Below are 14,930 nucleotides of genomic sequence, written 5' to 3'. Positions count from 1 at the left end.
TTCCTGGTGCACGAGGAGAGAGGATTAAGAGCGCCACTTAAAGGAGCTCCAGAGACAGGCGCGAGCCGCGGCTATCAGAGCGGACCCCAGAGACGGGTATGAGACGCTAAGGCTGCCACTGCAGCCACCAAGAAGCCTGTGTGCAAGCACAGGTCACTCTCCACACCTCCCCTCCCGGGAGCCTGTGCCGCCCACCACTGCCAGGCTCCCGTGGTCCAGGGACGACTTCCCTGGGAGAACACACAGCGTGCCTTGGGCTGGTGCAACGTCACGCAGGCCTCTGCCGCTGAAGGCTCGCCCCGCATCCGTACCCTTCCCACCCCCGGCCTGAGTGAGCCAGAGCCCCCGAAGCAGCTGCTCCTTTAACCTCATCCTGTCTGAGGAAGAAAAGACGCCCTCAGGCGACCTACACGCAGAGGTGGAGCCAAATCCAAAGCCAAACCCGGGAGCTGTGCGAAGCTGTGAGAACAAAGAAGAGAAAGAGAAATATCTCCCAGCAGCCTCAGGAGCAGCAGACTAAATCCCCACAATCAACCTGATGTACCTGCATCTGTGGAATACCTGAATAGACAACGAATCATCCCAAATTGAGGAGGTGGACTTTGGGAGCAACGATATACATATATTTTTTCCCTTTGTCTCTTTTTGTGAGTGTGTAGGTGTATGCTTCTGTGTGTAATTTTGTCTGTATAGCTTTGCTTTTACCATTTGTCCTAGGGTTCTGTCCTTTTTTTTTTTATTACTTAAAGAAATTTTATTCTTAATAATTATTTTTTATTTTAATAACTTTATTTTATTTTATCTTCTTCTTTCTTTCTTTCTTTTTTTCCTCCCTTTTATTCTGAGCCGTGTGGAGGACAGGCTCTTGGTGCTCCAGCCAGGCGTCACGGCTATGCCACTGACGTGGGAGAGCCAAGTTCAGGACACTGGTCCACAAGAGACCTCCCAGCTCCACGTAATATCAAACGGTGAAAATCTCCCAGAGATCTCCATTTCAATGCCAAGACCCAGCTCCACTCAATGACCAGCAAGCTACAGTGCAGGACACCCTATGGCAAACAACTAGCAAGACAGGAAGAAAACCACATGCATTAGCACAGAGGCTGCCTAAAATCATAATAAGGCCCCAGACACCCCAAAACACACCACCAGACGTGGACCTGCCCACCAGAAAGACAAGATCCAGCCTCATCCACCAGAACACAGGCACTAGTCCCCTCCACCAGGAAGCCTACACAACCCACTGAACCAACCTTCGCCACTGGGGACAGGCACCAAAAACAACTGGAACTACAAATCTGCAGCCTGCGAAAAGGAGACCCCAAACACGGTAAGTTAAGCAAAATGAGAAGACAGAGAAACACACAGCAGATGAAGGACCAAGGCAAAAACCCACCAGACCTAACAAATGAAGAGGAAATACGCAGTCTACCTGAAAAAGAATTCAGAATAATGATAGTAAAGATGATCCAAAATCTTGAAAATAGAATGGAGAAAATACAATAAACATTTAAGAAGGAACTAGAAGAACTAAAGAGCAAACAAACAGTGATGAACAACACAATAAATGAAATCAGAAATTCTCTAGAACGGATCAATAGCAGAATAACTGAGGCAGAAGAAAGGATAAGTGACCTGGAAGAAAAAATAGTAGAAATAACTACTGCAGAGCAGAATGAAGAAAAAAGAATAAAAGAATTGAGGACAGTCTCAGAGACCTCTGGGACAACATTAAACGCACCAACATTCGAATTATAGGGGTCCCAGAAGAAGAAGAGAAAAAGAAAGGGACTGAGAAAATATTTGAAGAGATTATAGTTGAACACTTCCCTAATATGGGAAAGGAAATAGTTAATCAAGTCCAGGAAGCACAGAGAGTCCCATACAGGATAAATCCAAGGAGAAGCACGCCAAGACACATATTAATCAAACTATCAAAAATTAAACACAAAGAACAAATATTAAAAGCAGCAAGGGAAAAACAACAAATAACACATAAGGGAATCCCCATAAGGTTAACAGCTGATTGTTCAGCAGAAACTCTGCAAGCCAGAAGGGAGTGGCAGGACATACTTAAAGTGAGGAAGGAGAAAAACCTACAACCAAGATTACTCTACCCAGCAAGGACCTCATTCAGATTTGACGGAGAAATTAAGACTTTTACAGACAAGCAAAAGCTAAGAGAATTCAGCGCCACCAAACCAGCTTTACAACAAATGCTAAAGGAACTTCTCTAGGCAGGAAACACAAGAGAAGGAAAAGGCCTATAATAATAAACCCAAAACAATTAAGAAAATGGTAATAGTAACATATATATCAATAATTACCTTAAATGTAAATGGATTAAATGCTCCAACCAAAAGACATAGATTGGCTGAATGGATACAAAAACAAGACCCGTATATATGCTGTCTACAAGAGACGCACTTCAGACCTAGGGACACATACAGACTGAAAGTGAGGGGATGGAAAAAGATATTCCATGCAAATGGAAATCAAAAGAAAGCTGGAGTAGCAATTCTCATATCAGACAAAATAGACTTTAAAATAAAGACTTTTATAAGAGACAAAGAAGGACACTACATAATGATCAAGGGATCAATCCAAGAAGAAGATATAACAATTGTAAATATTTATACATCCAACATAGGAGCACCTCAATACATAAGACAAATATTAACAGCCATAAAAGGGGAAATCGACAGTAACACAATCACAGTAGGGGATTTTAACACCCCACTTTTACCAATGGACAGATCATCCAAAATGAAAATAAATAAGGAAACACAAGCTTTAAATGATACATTAAACAAGATGGACTTAATTGATATTTATAAGACATTCCATCCAAAAACAACAGAATACACATTCTTCTCAAGTGCTCATGGAACATTCTCCAGGATAGATCATATCTTGGGTCACAAATCAAGCCTTGGTAAATTTAAGACAATTGAAATCGTACCAAGTATCTTTTCCAACCACAACGCTATGAGACTAGATATCAATTACAGGAAAAAAATCTGTAAGAAATACAAACACATGGAGGCTAAACAACACACTACTTAATAACCAAGAGATCACTGAAGAAATCAAAGAGGAAATCAAAAAATACCTAGAAACAAATGACAATGAAAACACGACAACCGAAAACCTATGGGATGCAGCAAAAGCAGTTCTAAGAGGGAAGTTTATAGCAATACAATCCTCCCTTAAGAAACAAGAAACATCTCAAATAAACAACCTAACCTTACACCTAAAGCAATGAGAGAAAGAAGAACAAAAGAACCCCAAAGTTAGCAGAAGGAAAGAAATCTTAAAGATCAGATCAGAAATAAATGAAAAAGAAATGAAGGAAACGATAGCAAGGATCAATAAAACTAAAAGCTGGTTCTTTGAGAAGATAAACAAAATTGATAAACCATTAGCCAGACTTATCAAGAAAAAAAGGGAGAAGACTCAAATCAATAGAATTAGAAATGAAAAAGGAGAAGTAACAACTGGCACTGCAGAAATACAAAGGATCATGAGAGATTACTACAAGCAACTATATGCCAAAAAAATGGACAACCTGGAAGAAATGGGCAAATTCTTAGAAATGCACAAACTTCTGAGACTGAACCAGGAAGAAATAGAAAATATGAACAGACCAATCACAAGCACTGAAATTGAAACTGTGATTAAAAGTCTTCCAACAAACAAAAGCCCAGGACCAGATGGCTTCACAGGCGAATTCTATCAAACATTTAGAGAAGAGCTAACACCTATCCTTCTCAAACTCTTCCAAAATATGGCAGAGGGAGGAACACTCCCAAACTCATTCTATGAGGCCACCATCACTCTGATACCAAAACCAGACAACGATGTCACAAAGAAAGAAAACTACAGGCCAATATCGCTGATGAACATAGATGCAAAAATCCTCAACAAAATACTAGCAAACAGAATCCAACAGCATAGTAAAAGAATCATACACTATGATCAAGTGGGGTTTATCCCAGGAATGAAAGGATTCTTCAATATACGCAAATCAATCAATGTGATACACCACATTAACAAACTGAAGGAGAAAAACCATATGATCCTCTCAATAATGCAGAGAAAGCTTTCGACAAAATTCAACACCCATTTATGATAAAAACCCTCCAGAAAGGAGGCATAGAGGGAACTTTCCTCAACATAATAAAGGCCATATATGACCAACCCACAGCCAACATTGTCCTCAATAGTGAAAAACTGAAACCATCCACTAAGATCAGGAACAAGACAAGGTTGCCTACTCTCACCACTATTACCCAACGTAGTTTTGGAAGTTTTAGCCACAGCAATCAGAGAAGAAAAAGAAATAAAAGGAATCCAAATCGGAAATGAAGAAGTAAAGCTGTCACTGTTTGCAGATGACATGATACTATACATAGAGAATCCTAAAGATGCTACCAGAAAACTACTAGAACTAATCAATTAATTTGCTAAAGTAGCAGGATACAAAATTAATGCACAGAAATCTCTTGCATTCCTATATATTAATGATGAAAAATCTGAAAGTGAAATTAAGAAAACACTCCCATTTACCACTGCAACATAAAGAATAAAATATCTAGGAATAAACCTACCTAAGGAGACAAAAGACCTGTATGCAGAAAATTATAAGACACTGATGAAAGAAATTAAAGATGATACAAATAGATGGAGAGATATACCATGTTCTTGGATTGGAAGAATCAACATTGTGAAAATGACTCTGCTACCCAAAGCAATCTACAGATTCAATGCAATCCCTATCAAACTACCAAGGGCATTTTTCACAGAACTAGAACAAAAAATTTCACAATTTGTATGGAAACACAAAAGACCCTGAATAGCCAAAGCAGTCTTGAGAAAGAAAAATGGAGCTGGAGGAATCAGGCTCCTGGACTTCAGACTATACTACAAAGCTACAGTAATCAAGATAGTAGGGTACTGACACAGAAACAGAAATATAGATCAATGGAAGAGGACAGAAAGCCCAGAGATAAACCCACGCACATATGGTCACCTTATCTTTGATAAAGGAGGCAAGAATATACAGTGGAGAAAAGACAGCCTCTTCAATAAGTGGTGCTGGGAAAACTGGACAGCTACATGTAAAAGAATGAAATTAGAAGACTCCCTAACACCATACACAAAAATAAACTCAAAATGGATTAAAGACCTAAATGTAAGGCCAGACACCATCAAACTCTTAGAGGAAAACATAGGCAGAACACTCTATGACATAAATCACAGCAAGATCCTTTTTGACCCACCTCCTAGAGAAATGGAAATAAAAATAAAAACAAACAAATGGGACCTAATGAAACTTAAAACCTTTTGCCCAGCAAAGGAAACCATAAACAAGATGAAAAGACAACCCTCTGAATGGGAGAAAATATTTGCAAATGAAGCAACTGACAAAGGATTAATCTCCAAAATTTTCAAGCAGCTCATGCAGCTCAATATTAAAAAAACAAACAACCCAATCCAAAAATGGGCAGAAGACCTATATAGACATTTCTCCAAAGAGGATATACAGATTGCCAAGAAACACATGAAAGAATGCTCAACATCATTAATCATTAGAGAAACGCAAATCAAAACTACAATGAGATATCATCTCACACCAGTCAGAATGGCCATCATCAAAAAATCTACAAACAATAAATGCTGGAGAGGGTGTGGAGAAAAGGGAACCCTCTTGCACTGTTGGTGGGAATGTAAATTGATACAGCCACTATGGAAAACAGTATGGAGGTTCCTTAAAAAACTAAAAATAGAACTACCATACGACCCAGCAATCCCACTACTGGGCATATACCCTGAGAAAACCATAATTCAAAAAGAGTCATGTACCAAAATGTTCATTGCAGCTCAGTTTACAATAGCCAGGACATGGAAGCAACCGAAGTGTCCATCAACAGATGAATGGATAAAGAAGATGTGGCACATATATACAATGGAATATTAGTCAGCCATAAAAAGGAACGAAACAGTTATTTGTAGTGAGGTGGATGGATCTAGAGACTCTCATACAGAGTGAAGTAAGTCAGAAAGAGAAAAACAAATATGATATGCTAACACATATATATGGAATCTAAAAAAAAAAAAAAAAAATGGTCACGAAGAACCTAGGGGCAAGTCGGGAATAAAGTTGCAGACCTACTAGAGAATGGACTTGAGGACACGGGGAGGGGGAAGGGTAGGCTGCGACAAAGTGAGAGATTGGCATGGACATATATACACTACCAAACATAAAATAGATAGCTAGCGGGAAGCAGCCGCATAGCACAGGGAGATCAGCTCGGTGCTTTGTGACCACCTAGAGGGGTGGGATAGGGAGGGTGGGAGGGAGAGAGATGCAAGAGGGAAGAGATATGGGAACATATGTATTTGTATAACTGATTCACTTTGTTATAAAGCAGAAACTAGCACACCATTGTAAAGCAATTATACTCCAATAAAGATGTTAAAAAGAAAAAAAAAAGCTATAGCAATTTAAAAATCTGAGGATAATGATAAACAGATGATTCTTTGCAAGAACAGAAGGCTCCAGCTTCACAATGAACGTGCAGTGGAGATATGCCACCGCTGTCTCTAAGAGACAGGCTGGACAGACAGACAGTGAGTGCTGCAAAAATAGACCCCACTAAAGCCTAGAAAATTAGCTTGAACTAATGAGTTCACACTGGAATTTGTATTATTAGTTTTTACCACTTCTCACAGTTACTATTACATTATTCACTAACTGATAAGGAAGAGTTTTAATATCTTGTCAACCAGTAGAACCATCGCAGTGCGAACAGCTTAAGAGCAGTCCTGGTTGTAACAACCACATTAAATAGCCCCAGTTTTTCTCTGAACTATCACTCCTAGACCACTGATATTTTCCATTCTGAAATAATGCCAACTGGAACAAAGCGATATTCAATTACTTTTTTAAAGTAAAAATACCCAAAAAAGGAGATTTCCATAAAGCACAATCTAAGAAGGGAAAACCATGATGAAGAGTTTTCCACAGTAATGTTGCTAAATTTAAACCACGTTACCAGCAAAATATTTACTCATCAGGCACCATCACCATCCCCACCACAACCATCTACTGTTTACAGGTTAAATAAGAGCAAAATCGTCGCCCCACATCATTAAAAAGTAAATGAACAAGCATAAATGGACTTAAATTCTCAGTCATATTCTGCCACTCCCTCTGCTAAACACCCTTCAATGTTTCCCCTTGGAAAAAAATCCAAATTCTCCAACCAGGACCCCGAGAGCTCTAGACCTCCCTGCTCGCCTGACTAACTCCTCTTTACCCTTCAGCTCGCAGCTCACAGGCCACTTCCTCAGAGATCCTCCCCCATCCACCCAGACTAAACTCTGTGCCTCCTCTTCTCATAGCGCCTTGTTCTTTTTCTGCACCATGCTTTTCAAAATATTCAGATAAATGTGTATCCACGTGATTACTTATTGTTTGCCTACTCACGAGACGATTAGCTCCACGCGGACATGTTTTGGTCCCTGTAGTACATCCAATACCTAGCATGATGGCTGGCCACAGAAAAGGACTAGATTAATATACGTGGATGAATAAATTGCTAAATGCCCTATATCTGTGTAATAGACCTGCTAAAAGTAAAACAGGGCTTCAGGTTTTTCTTTTAACACCTTATATAACAGGAGAAATATCTTTGAGTATTACTATTTCAAGAGCAAATATGTACACAAATGAAGATTACACAAATCGTGATTACACAAATAGCAATTACACAACAGTGGCACATACTTGCCACCCTCATCTGACTTAGCTTGGACACGGGGACGCATGGAAGACTAACAGGGCCCATTTCCCAGCTGCCACTGCCATCAGCAAAGGGGTCTCCCTGGTCTGCCCCCAGACTGTGGCGCAGAAGGAATGACTGGGGCAGAGGGAAAAAAAGCATAGTCAAAGGCCAAGCACTCCAATTCTAACAGTGGTAATCACCCCACCCTTCCAGAGCTCACTTGCACAACTCCAGTCAAAGATGACCCTTTCATTACCAATACTGCAGAATCACAAATTTCACAGGAAAGCACTGCTGGTTCCGGTCAAACAGCCTTTGCCAAGTACTACCACACACCCTGGCCTTCTGATGGGAAATAGGGTGAGAGAGAAGGAAGATGAGAAAAACAATCCGGCAGGGCCTGGGAAGGGCCCAGAGCTAGGGACGCACAAAGAAGGGTGAGAAAGGGAATCTGGGGCGAAGTTAACACATAACTGGAAGAGCCAAGTGGGCTAACAACCGTGGCAAATAAGGACAGGCTAAAGGGCTGGATGCTCTGATGAAATCTGATAAGGAGAGTATATGTGTACACGAGTGGAGTGAACTAGAGGTTATGGTGACTTACAAGTGGCAGTGGGCTATAAGGTCCACTATATCTGTGGGAAATGTGGAACAGAAGTGACAGTCCTTGAAACTGAAAGAGTTACAGCACTATGCACCATGGATGCTCATGTTCCGTTGAATACAGCCTGGGGAGTCACAGAGACTAAGCTGGGGTCGGAGTCACCGAAACACGCAGAAGGGTGATCTACAGGTCAGTGAGGGCAGGAGGAGCAGGGGAAGAGACAGCTTAGATGAATAATGTAGGGTTACAAAAGAAGAGACTGAAATGGAAACAAAATGAAATCATTTCTAATGCCATGAACTGGAAAAGATGGAAAAAGAACATATTAGTGAAAAACCAGGATTCAGTTAAGGTGAGGTAGTAGAAGGAGCATTTGAAGAAAAGGTTAAATACCTAAGAGACTTTGTCTAGCGGGCCAGCAGAGCAGGTGGCAGCAGGAGCGGCAGGGCAACACGGTCCGGGGATGGGAGTTTGAGGCGGAACAGGAGGAGGGAGGGATCTGTGACTAAGGTGCTAGGTTCAGCTAGGATGACATACTATGCACAAGGCCCCCAACATACAGGTACCAAGATAAATAAGAGAAAGGCGATATGGGGTAGGTGATCAGCTCACAATAAATATGTCTGGTCCATTCATCTCCCTTGGACATGGTTGACTGACCCTGTATGGGCCTATCAGATTCTCTTTCCTGAAAATTAAAAACCTTTCAAAGTGACTGAAGGTAGTTGGAGCCACTTTAGAACACCCTGGAAAGAATATCTATGTTAACTCCTGTGGATACTCTGGTTCTCTTCTCTCACAAAACCTGGTTACTCAAATTTTCCCCCGATTCTGAGAGCTGTGCCTACCCTAACCTTTAATAATGTCTCCATGTTTGGGCTTCCCTGGTGGTGCAGTGGTTGAGAATCCGCCTGCCAATGCAGGGGACACGGGTTCGAGCCCTGGTCTGGGAGGATCCCACATGCCGCAGAGCAACTGGGCCCGTGACCCACAATTGCTGAGCCTGCGTGTCTGGAGCCTGTGCTCCGCAACAAGAGAGGCCGCGATGGTGAGAGGCCCGCGCACCGCGATGAGGAGTGGCCCCCGCTTGCCGCAACTAGAGAAAGCCCTCGGACAGAAACGAAGACCCAACACAGCCAAAAATAAATAAATAAATTTAAAAAAAAAAAAAAAAAAAAAAATAATGTCTCCATGTTTGCTTTGTTTGTTTTAGCCAGAATCATTTCTGTTGCTTATAACCAAAGTATCTTTCCTGATTTAACATGGCTTCTGCCATAGCTAACTCATTTTATAAATGAGGAAACTGAGGCCCTGAGAATGTTTTTTTTTTTTTTTTTACAGGCTATAAGACCAAAACCTGGGACTTCCCTGGTGGCGCAGTGGTTAAGAATCCGCCTGCCAGTGCAGGGGACACGGGTTCGAGCCCTGGTCCGGGAAGATCCTACGTGCCACGGAGCAACTAAGCCTGTGCACCACAACTACTGAGCCTGCACTCTAGAGCCTGTGCTCTGCAACAAGAGAAGCCACCGCAATGAGAAGCCCACGCATCGCAATGAAGAGTAGCCCTCGCTCACCACAACTACAGAAAGCCCGTGCGCAGCAATGAAGACCCAACGCAGCCAAAAATAAACAAATTTATTTTTTAAAAAAGACCAAGGGCTTCCCTGGTGGCTCAGTGGTTGAGAATCTGCCTGCCAATGCAGGGGACACGTGTTCGAGCCCTGGTCTGGGAAGATCCCACATGCCGCGGAGCAACTGGGCCCGTGAGCCACAATTACTGAGCCTGCGCGTCTGGAGCCTGTGCTCCGCAACAAGAGAGGCCATGACACTGAGAGGCCCGCGCACCGCGATGAAGAGTGGCCCCCGCTCGCCACAATTAGAGAAAGCCCTCGCACAGACACGAAGAACCAACACAGCCAAAAATAAGATTAATTAATTAATTAATTTAAAAGAAAAGAAAAAAGACCAAAACCCAATTGTCCCTACTATACTACTCTCAGCGATTTTTTTTTTAAACAGATTTAGAGAGACAGCTTCCAAAAGACTTATAATCCAAATAACGTCAGATAAAATCTAGGTATAAAGGTAAAATAGAAAAAGCTAAAACTGGAGCAGATGGAGGTGGCTAATGAGTATGGAAGAGCCATGATCTTCTAATAGTAGCTATTGGAAGATATATTTCATATTCTATTGTAACATGAAGACTGTGTAACGGAAGAGTTCTATAAATTTTTTAAAAATATCTGAAGCCATTGTATTAATATAAAATTTGGATTAAAAAAAAGAAGTAAATGTAAAAAGGTACAGAGCCAGAGAAAGGAAAGATAAATACCAACATATAGACAAAATTATAAAGACCTCGTCTATAATATCACAATATTTTTGGCATCATCACATGCTTAAAAACATTTGTCTTGGTATCCTTCCCCTCCAAATATTTTTGGACTATAAAACATTTCTCATACTTCCTTGACCTTCCAAGATTCTGTTGCCATTTCACTTCCTCCTTTTCTCAGAATCTTTGTAAGGCTGATTTTTTGTTTACCCTATCAAGTCTCCTTTCCTTCCTAAAACTTTCACTTTATTTCCCTTTTTCTAGCCTAAAACTTGGCCACTATGTATTATTCTTTCCTGTTTCCTTGGTGTTTGATACCTTCTCATCTAACCATTCCCTCCCTAATACAAGACAATCTGAATTGGCACATTCTCACAAACTTTTTCCGTGGCACTGCTTCAGAAAGAACAACAGGAACTTTTTATAAAAACGTTAACAAAGGTGATCTGTTGCTAAGACTGAGTATAAATACCACATATGCTTCCATGAAGCTATTCATTTCTCTTTGAACCATGGGTTTTCAGTAAAAAATGGGAAGCAAGTCTCTTATTTATTCCACATGGTCCAAACCTATTATGATAAATAAACATGTAGAGCCAGTGCTCCATATGAAATACCTCAGGTAAATATAATTATTTTATAAAAAGGAAACTATATTACACATTAAGTAATGTATTTAATTAAAAGATAATCTAATAGACTATATCAGCCAGAATGGAAATTCAGGGTTCCCCTCCACTTAAATATCAAAAAACAAATGAAATAATCATTAAAAAATGAACATTTTATATACTTCAAACTTACAAGAGGAAATATGTATCACAGACTTCTTATAGCACTTAGCTCTGTTTACTTCCAATCTAATAATTACACAAATTCAATTCCATGTACATGCAGATTATGTGAAAACACCCACTCCTTAAGTGACAGAAGGAAAACAGCAAATCTTAGTGAGGTTTATATCAAAATTTAACATAAAAACTCTCTTCAGGATAAAGAACATCATTTATCTTTCAACCATAACTATTCTAAATTGATAATATGCTGATTCCACTATATCCTAAATCAGTGGTTTATTATGGGGTGAGGACTGGGGGACAGAAGGGAGGGGTGGGGTGGGAGGGGAGGGGCGGGCAGGGGAGGGGATGGTGGGGGAGGGGGAGGGGAGGGGGAGGGCAAGGGAGGGGAGGGGGGAGGGGAGGGTGGGGGAGGGGAGGGGGGAGGGGAGGGTGGGGGAGGGGAGGGGAGGGGGGAGGGGAGGGAACATGTGGCAAGCTCTGGAGCTACTTTTGGTTGTGTCGATGGTGGTGGCAGTTGGGGGTGGGGGCGTTGAGGTGCTACGGGCATCTAGCGGGCAGAGGCCAGGGATGCTGCGAAACATACAATGCACAGGACAGCCCTTCACAACAAAGATTATCCAGCTCAAATGGTTGAGAAACTGTCCCACAGAGAAATGAGACCGAAAGGGAAGAGCGGCTCATCAGGAGTAACCGTGAGTCACCGCCGGCCCTCTCCGTTCCAAGGAGCCCCTACCTTGGATGCCTGCGGCGTGGATATCACATGGACCGTGCTCGGTTTGACTCCGTTAGCCTTCGGCCGCTTGTAGAGGGCAAATCTGCTTTTCCTCCGGCCTCTGTCTCCATTAGGTAAAGCACCATTGTACCTATAAAGAGAGATGAGAGGGTTCATTTATTCGTAGATTTTAAAGGCCTTAAGAATAAAAGTTCGATGGCCTAAGGGAAAAGATAGGAATGCTCACAAAGACTTGCCCACTAACCGCCCCACAAAAGGGACACAAAACAGACTGTTCACAGACTTCGGCTATAATGAAATTCAAATCACTTCCAGAAACTTAATTTAAGAGTGATGTACCAAGTAATTACAGGTTTCCTATTCTATAAAGTCAGACTCTTCAAATCTTTTCAGAAGAGACCGAGTATAAATAAGCAAATGAGAATCCTGCAGAGGCCGTATTAGTGCTGGCTCAACTCAGCAAGCGCCGTCCTAATGGGCCCCGGAGAAACACTCAAGAAATATTTTTAAATGAACTAGTTAGAAACTAGCATTCTAATTAAACCTCATCTCTTACTCACAAATCATGTTAATGTCTGTAGGATCTTTATTTGTAAGACCAAATTTAGTTACTTGCATTCTTAAAAGTTCGGAATTCTCTACCTTCATTCCCATTGCCATTTGAACCCTATACTGTCAGGTTAGCAAAAACTAGCCTGCAAAATTAAACATGAAGTATGACTCTACAAGAAGGTAGACCATTAAAAAGCCCAAAGGTAAAAAAGATGACCTTTAGTCCACAAACTAACAAATATCTCTAAAAGTCACCTGGAAAACATTACTGTCCTTAAGCAGATTTCCTGAATTAATAATACCTTAAGCCGGTACCAGTGTTTAAAAGAAATGCAGGATTGCAGGAGGGTTTCCGTTTTCACCTGTATTTTCTAACTCTGGATTAAGGGTCCCTGTACGTTCTGACCGCTTCTCATGTTGCCACACTGCCATGTCTATTTCTCCAACTCCCTCTTGGCAGAAGTTCTTTTCAAGAAGAGAACCGAAAGAAGGAAGGGAATTGTTTCAAATTTGTGTGGACAAACATGACAGCTCCAAGGCTCCCGCCGAGCACCAAAGTCAGGGACAATGCACGTGGCGTGGTGGCTCCACTCTCTCCTGGAAGTCTTGCCTTTGCCACTTGTCCGTCAATCCCAGAGAGCACGGTGGCCAGTATGGCAAAGGGGACACAAGGCCCACTGAGAACAGCCAAAGTCGGAACAAGGGGTTTGTGGTGTTTGTTTTAGTACAATTCAGTAGCTACAGTATGACAATGGATTTAAATTATCACCAGAAATTATTCCTGCTGTGTTTTTTTTTAAATTTCTTTAAGTTATATTTGTTATTTGCATCTAACATATCTTTTTTTTTTCACACACACACACACACACACTGTATTTTATTTTTACAAGAGATAAATAGACTGACACCAAGCATTGTACATGGATGACCACAACAAAAGCAACAATGATTGCAATTACCAAACATGAAACACACTCATACTATGTCATAATATTGACATTCAGTCCAGTAATCCTCCACTGTAACAGCTCCTTTACTTTCCTGCTGTGTTTTTAATGTCTCCATTTCCATCACAAAGCAACATCAGCAACAAGAAAATGTCTCTAGAATACAAAAATAATTTGTTTCAAGTCTTATTCCTCTCCTTTTTCTGAGGCAAGATCAGAATAATGTGCATTGTTTTCTTAAACATATCTGTGATCACTACTACAAAGAACATATCCATGAGTAAACAACCATGATAAACTCACTTTGTCTTAATATATTTCCGCATCACTTAAACCAAGATGAGCATCCTGTATTAAGAGAAACATATGTGGATCAATTAAAGGCAGGGCTCTAAACAATTCAGAGGGACATTTTCACCACTGTGGCCTAGAGGCAATTGGTACAAGATCTGGCAAGGTTCCTTGTGCCCCTCACACTTGCCCAGCTCTCCGCTGCATCTTTCTCTCAACTATATACTGCTGGTCAAGGATATCGAACCTAGTAAGAGCACAGCAGATGCTTTTGAAGAGATCTGCTCACCATGCCATCCCTTCTCAGGAATCCAGCCCTGAACTCCCTAAGGCTCGGAGCCCCGGCATCACGTCTGAATGAAAAGGCCAGGCCAGCATCCTCCCCACCACCCTGGAGCTGAATAGCTGGAGGCAGACATCCGGCCCAAGCTGGCCAATGACATTCTCATCCCGGAAAACGCAAAGCCGGACGAGAGACAACCCGCCCGCCAGTCTGCGTGGGTGGCCAGAGCTGCAAACTGGAAGCACGGGAGCTGTGGGGATGTCACAGTCTGTTCCGTGATGAAGCAGGAGAGAAGTGAGGAGTGAAGCAGATGAACAGAGACAAGCAACAAAAAGAGATGGAAAGAGGGTCCTTAAGGGCTTCTATTGGCCCAGATGTACTCTGACCCTTGTCGGTGAAATTCTTTTTAGTTTCAGCTAACTCAGGCTGGTTTCTGCTACTTGCAACCCCAAAGCCATATCTAATATAAAGGTGCAAACACAAAAACCAGAAATGTCAACCTTAACATATGCAAAAACATTTTCATTTCAACTGCCTGAGCAGAGATGCACAGATATTGCAGGTTAAGCAAATATGCCAGTCCACTTAATATGCC

General features: G+C 41.5%; 1 protein-coding gene across 2 annotated transcripts in view; it reads right to left on the bottom strand.

Moving 5' to 3' along the window:
• Positions 1–14,930, bottom strand: part of PELI2 (pellino E3 ubiquitin protein ligase family member 2) — a 211,150-nt gene that overhangs the window by 145,628 nt on the left and 50,592 nt on the right. For both annotated transcript variants that reach the window (XM_059914292.1, XM_059914294.1), the window contains exon 2: positions 12,263–12,392. In XM_059914292.1, coding sequence (XP_059770275.1) covers positions 12,263–12,392 — 130 coding nt within the window. The remainder of the gene's footprint in view (positions 1–12,262; positions 12,393–14,930) is intronic.

Source organism: Balaenoptera ricei, chromosome 2, assembly GCF_028023285.1.
Source record: "Balaenoptera ricei isolate mBalRic1 chromosome 2, mBalRic1.hap2, whole genome shotgun sequence".
NCBI lineage: Eukaryota > Metazoa > Chordata > Mammalia > Artiodactyla > Balaenopteridae > Balaenoptera > Balaenoptera ricei.
The sequence above is the reverse complement of the archived record's forward strand: the minus strand, read 5'-3'. Positions and strand labels throughout refer to the sequence as shown.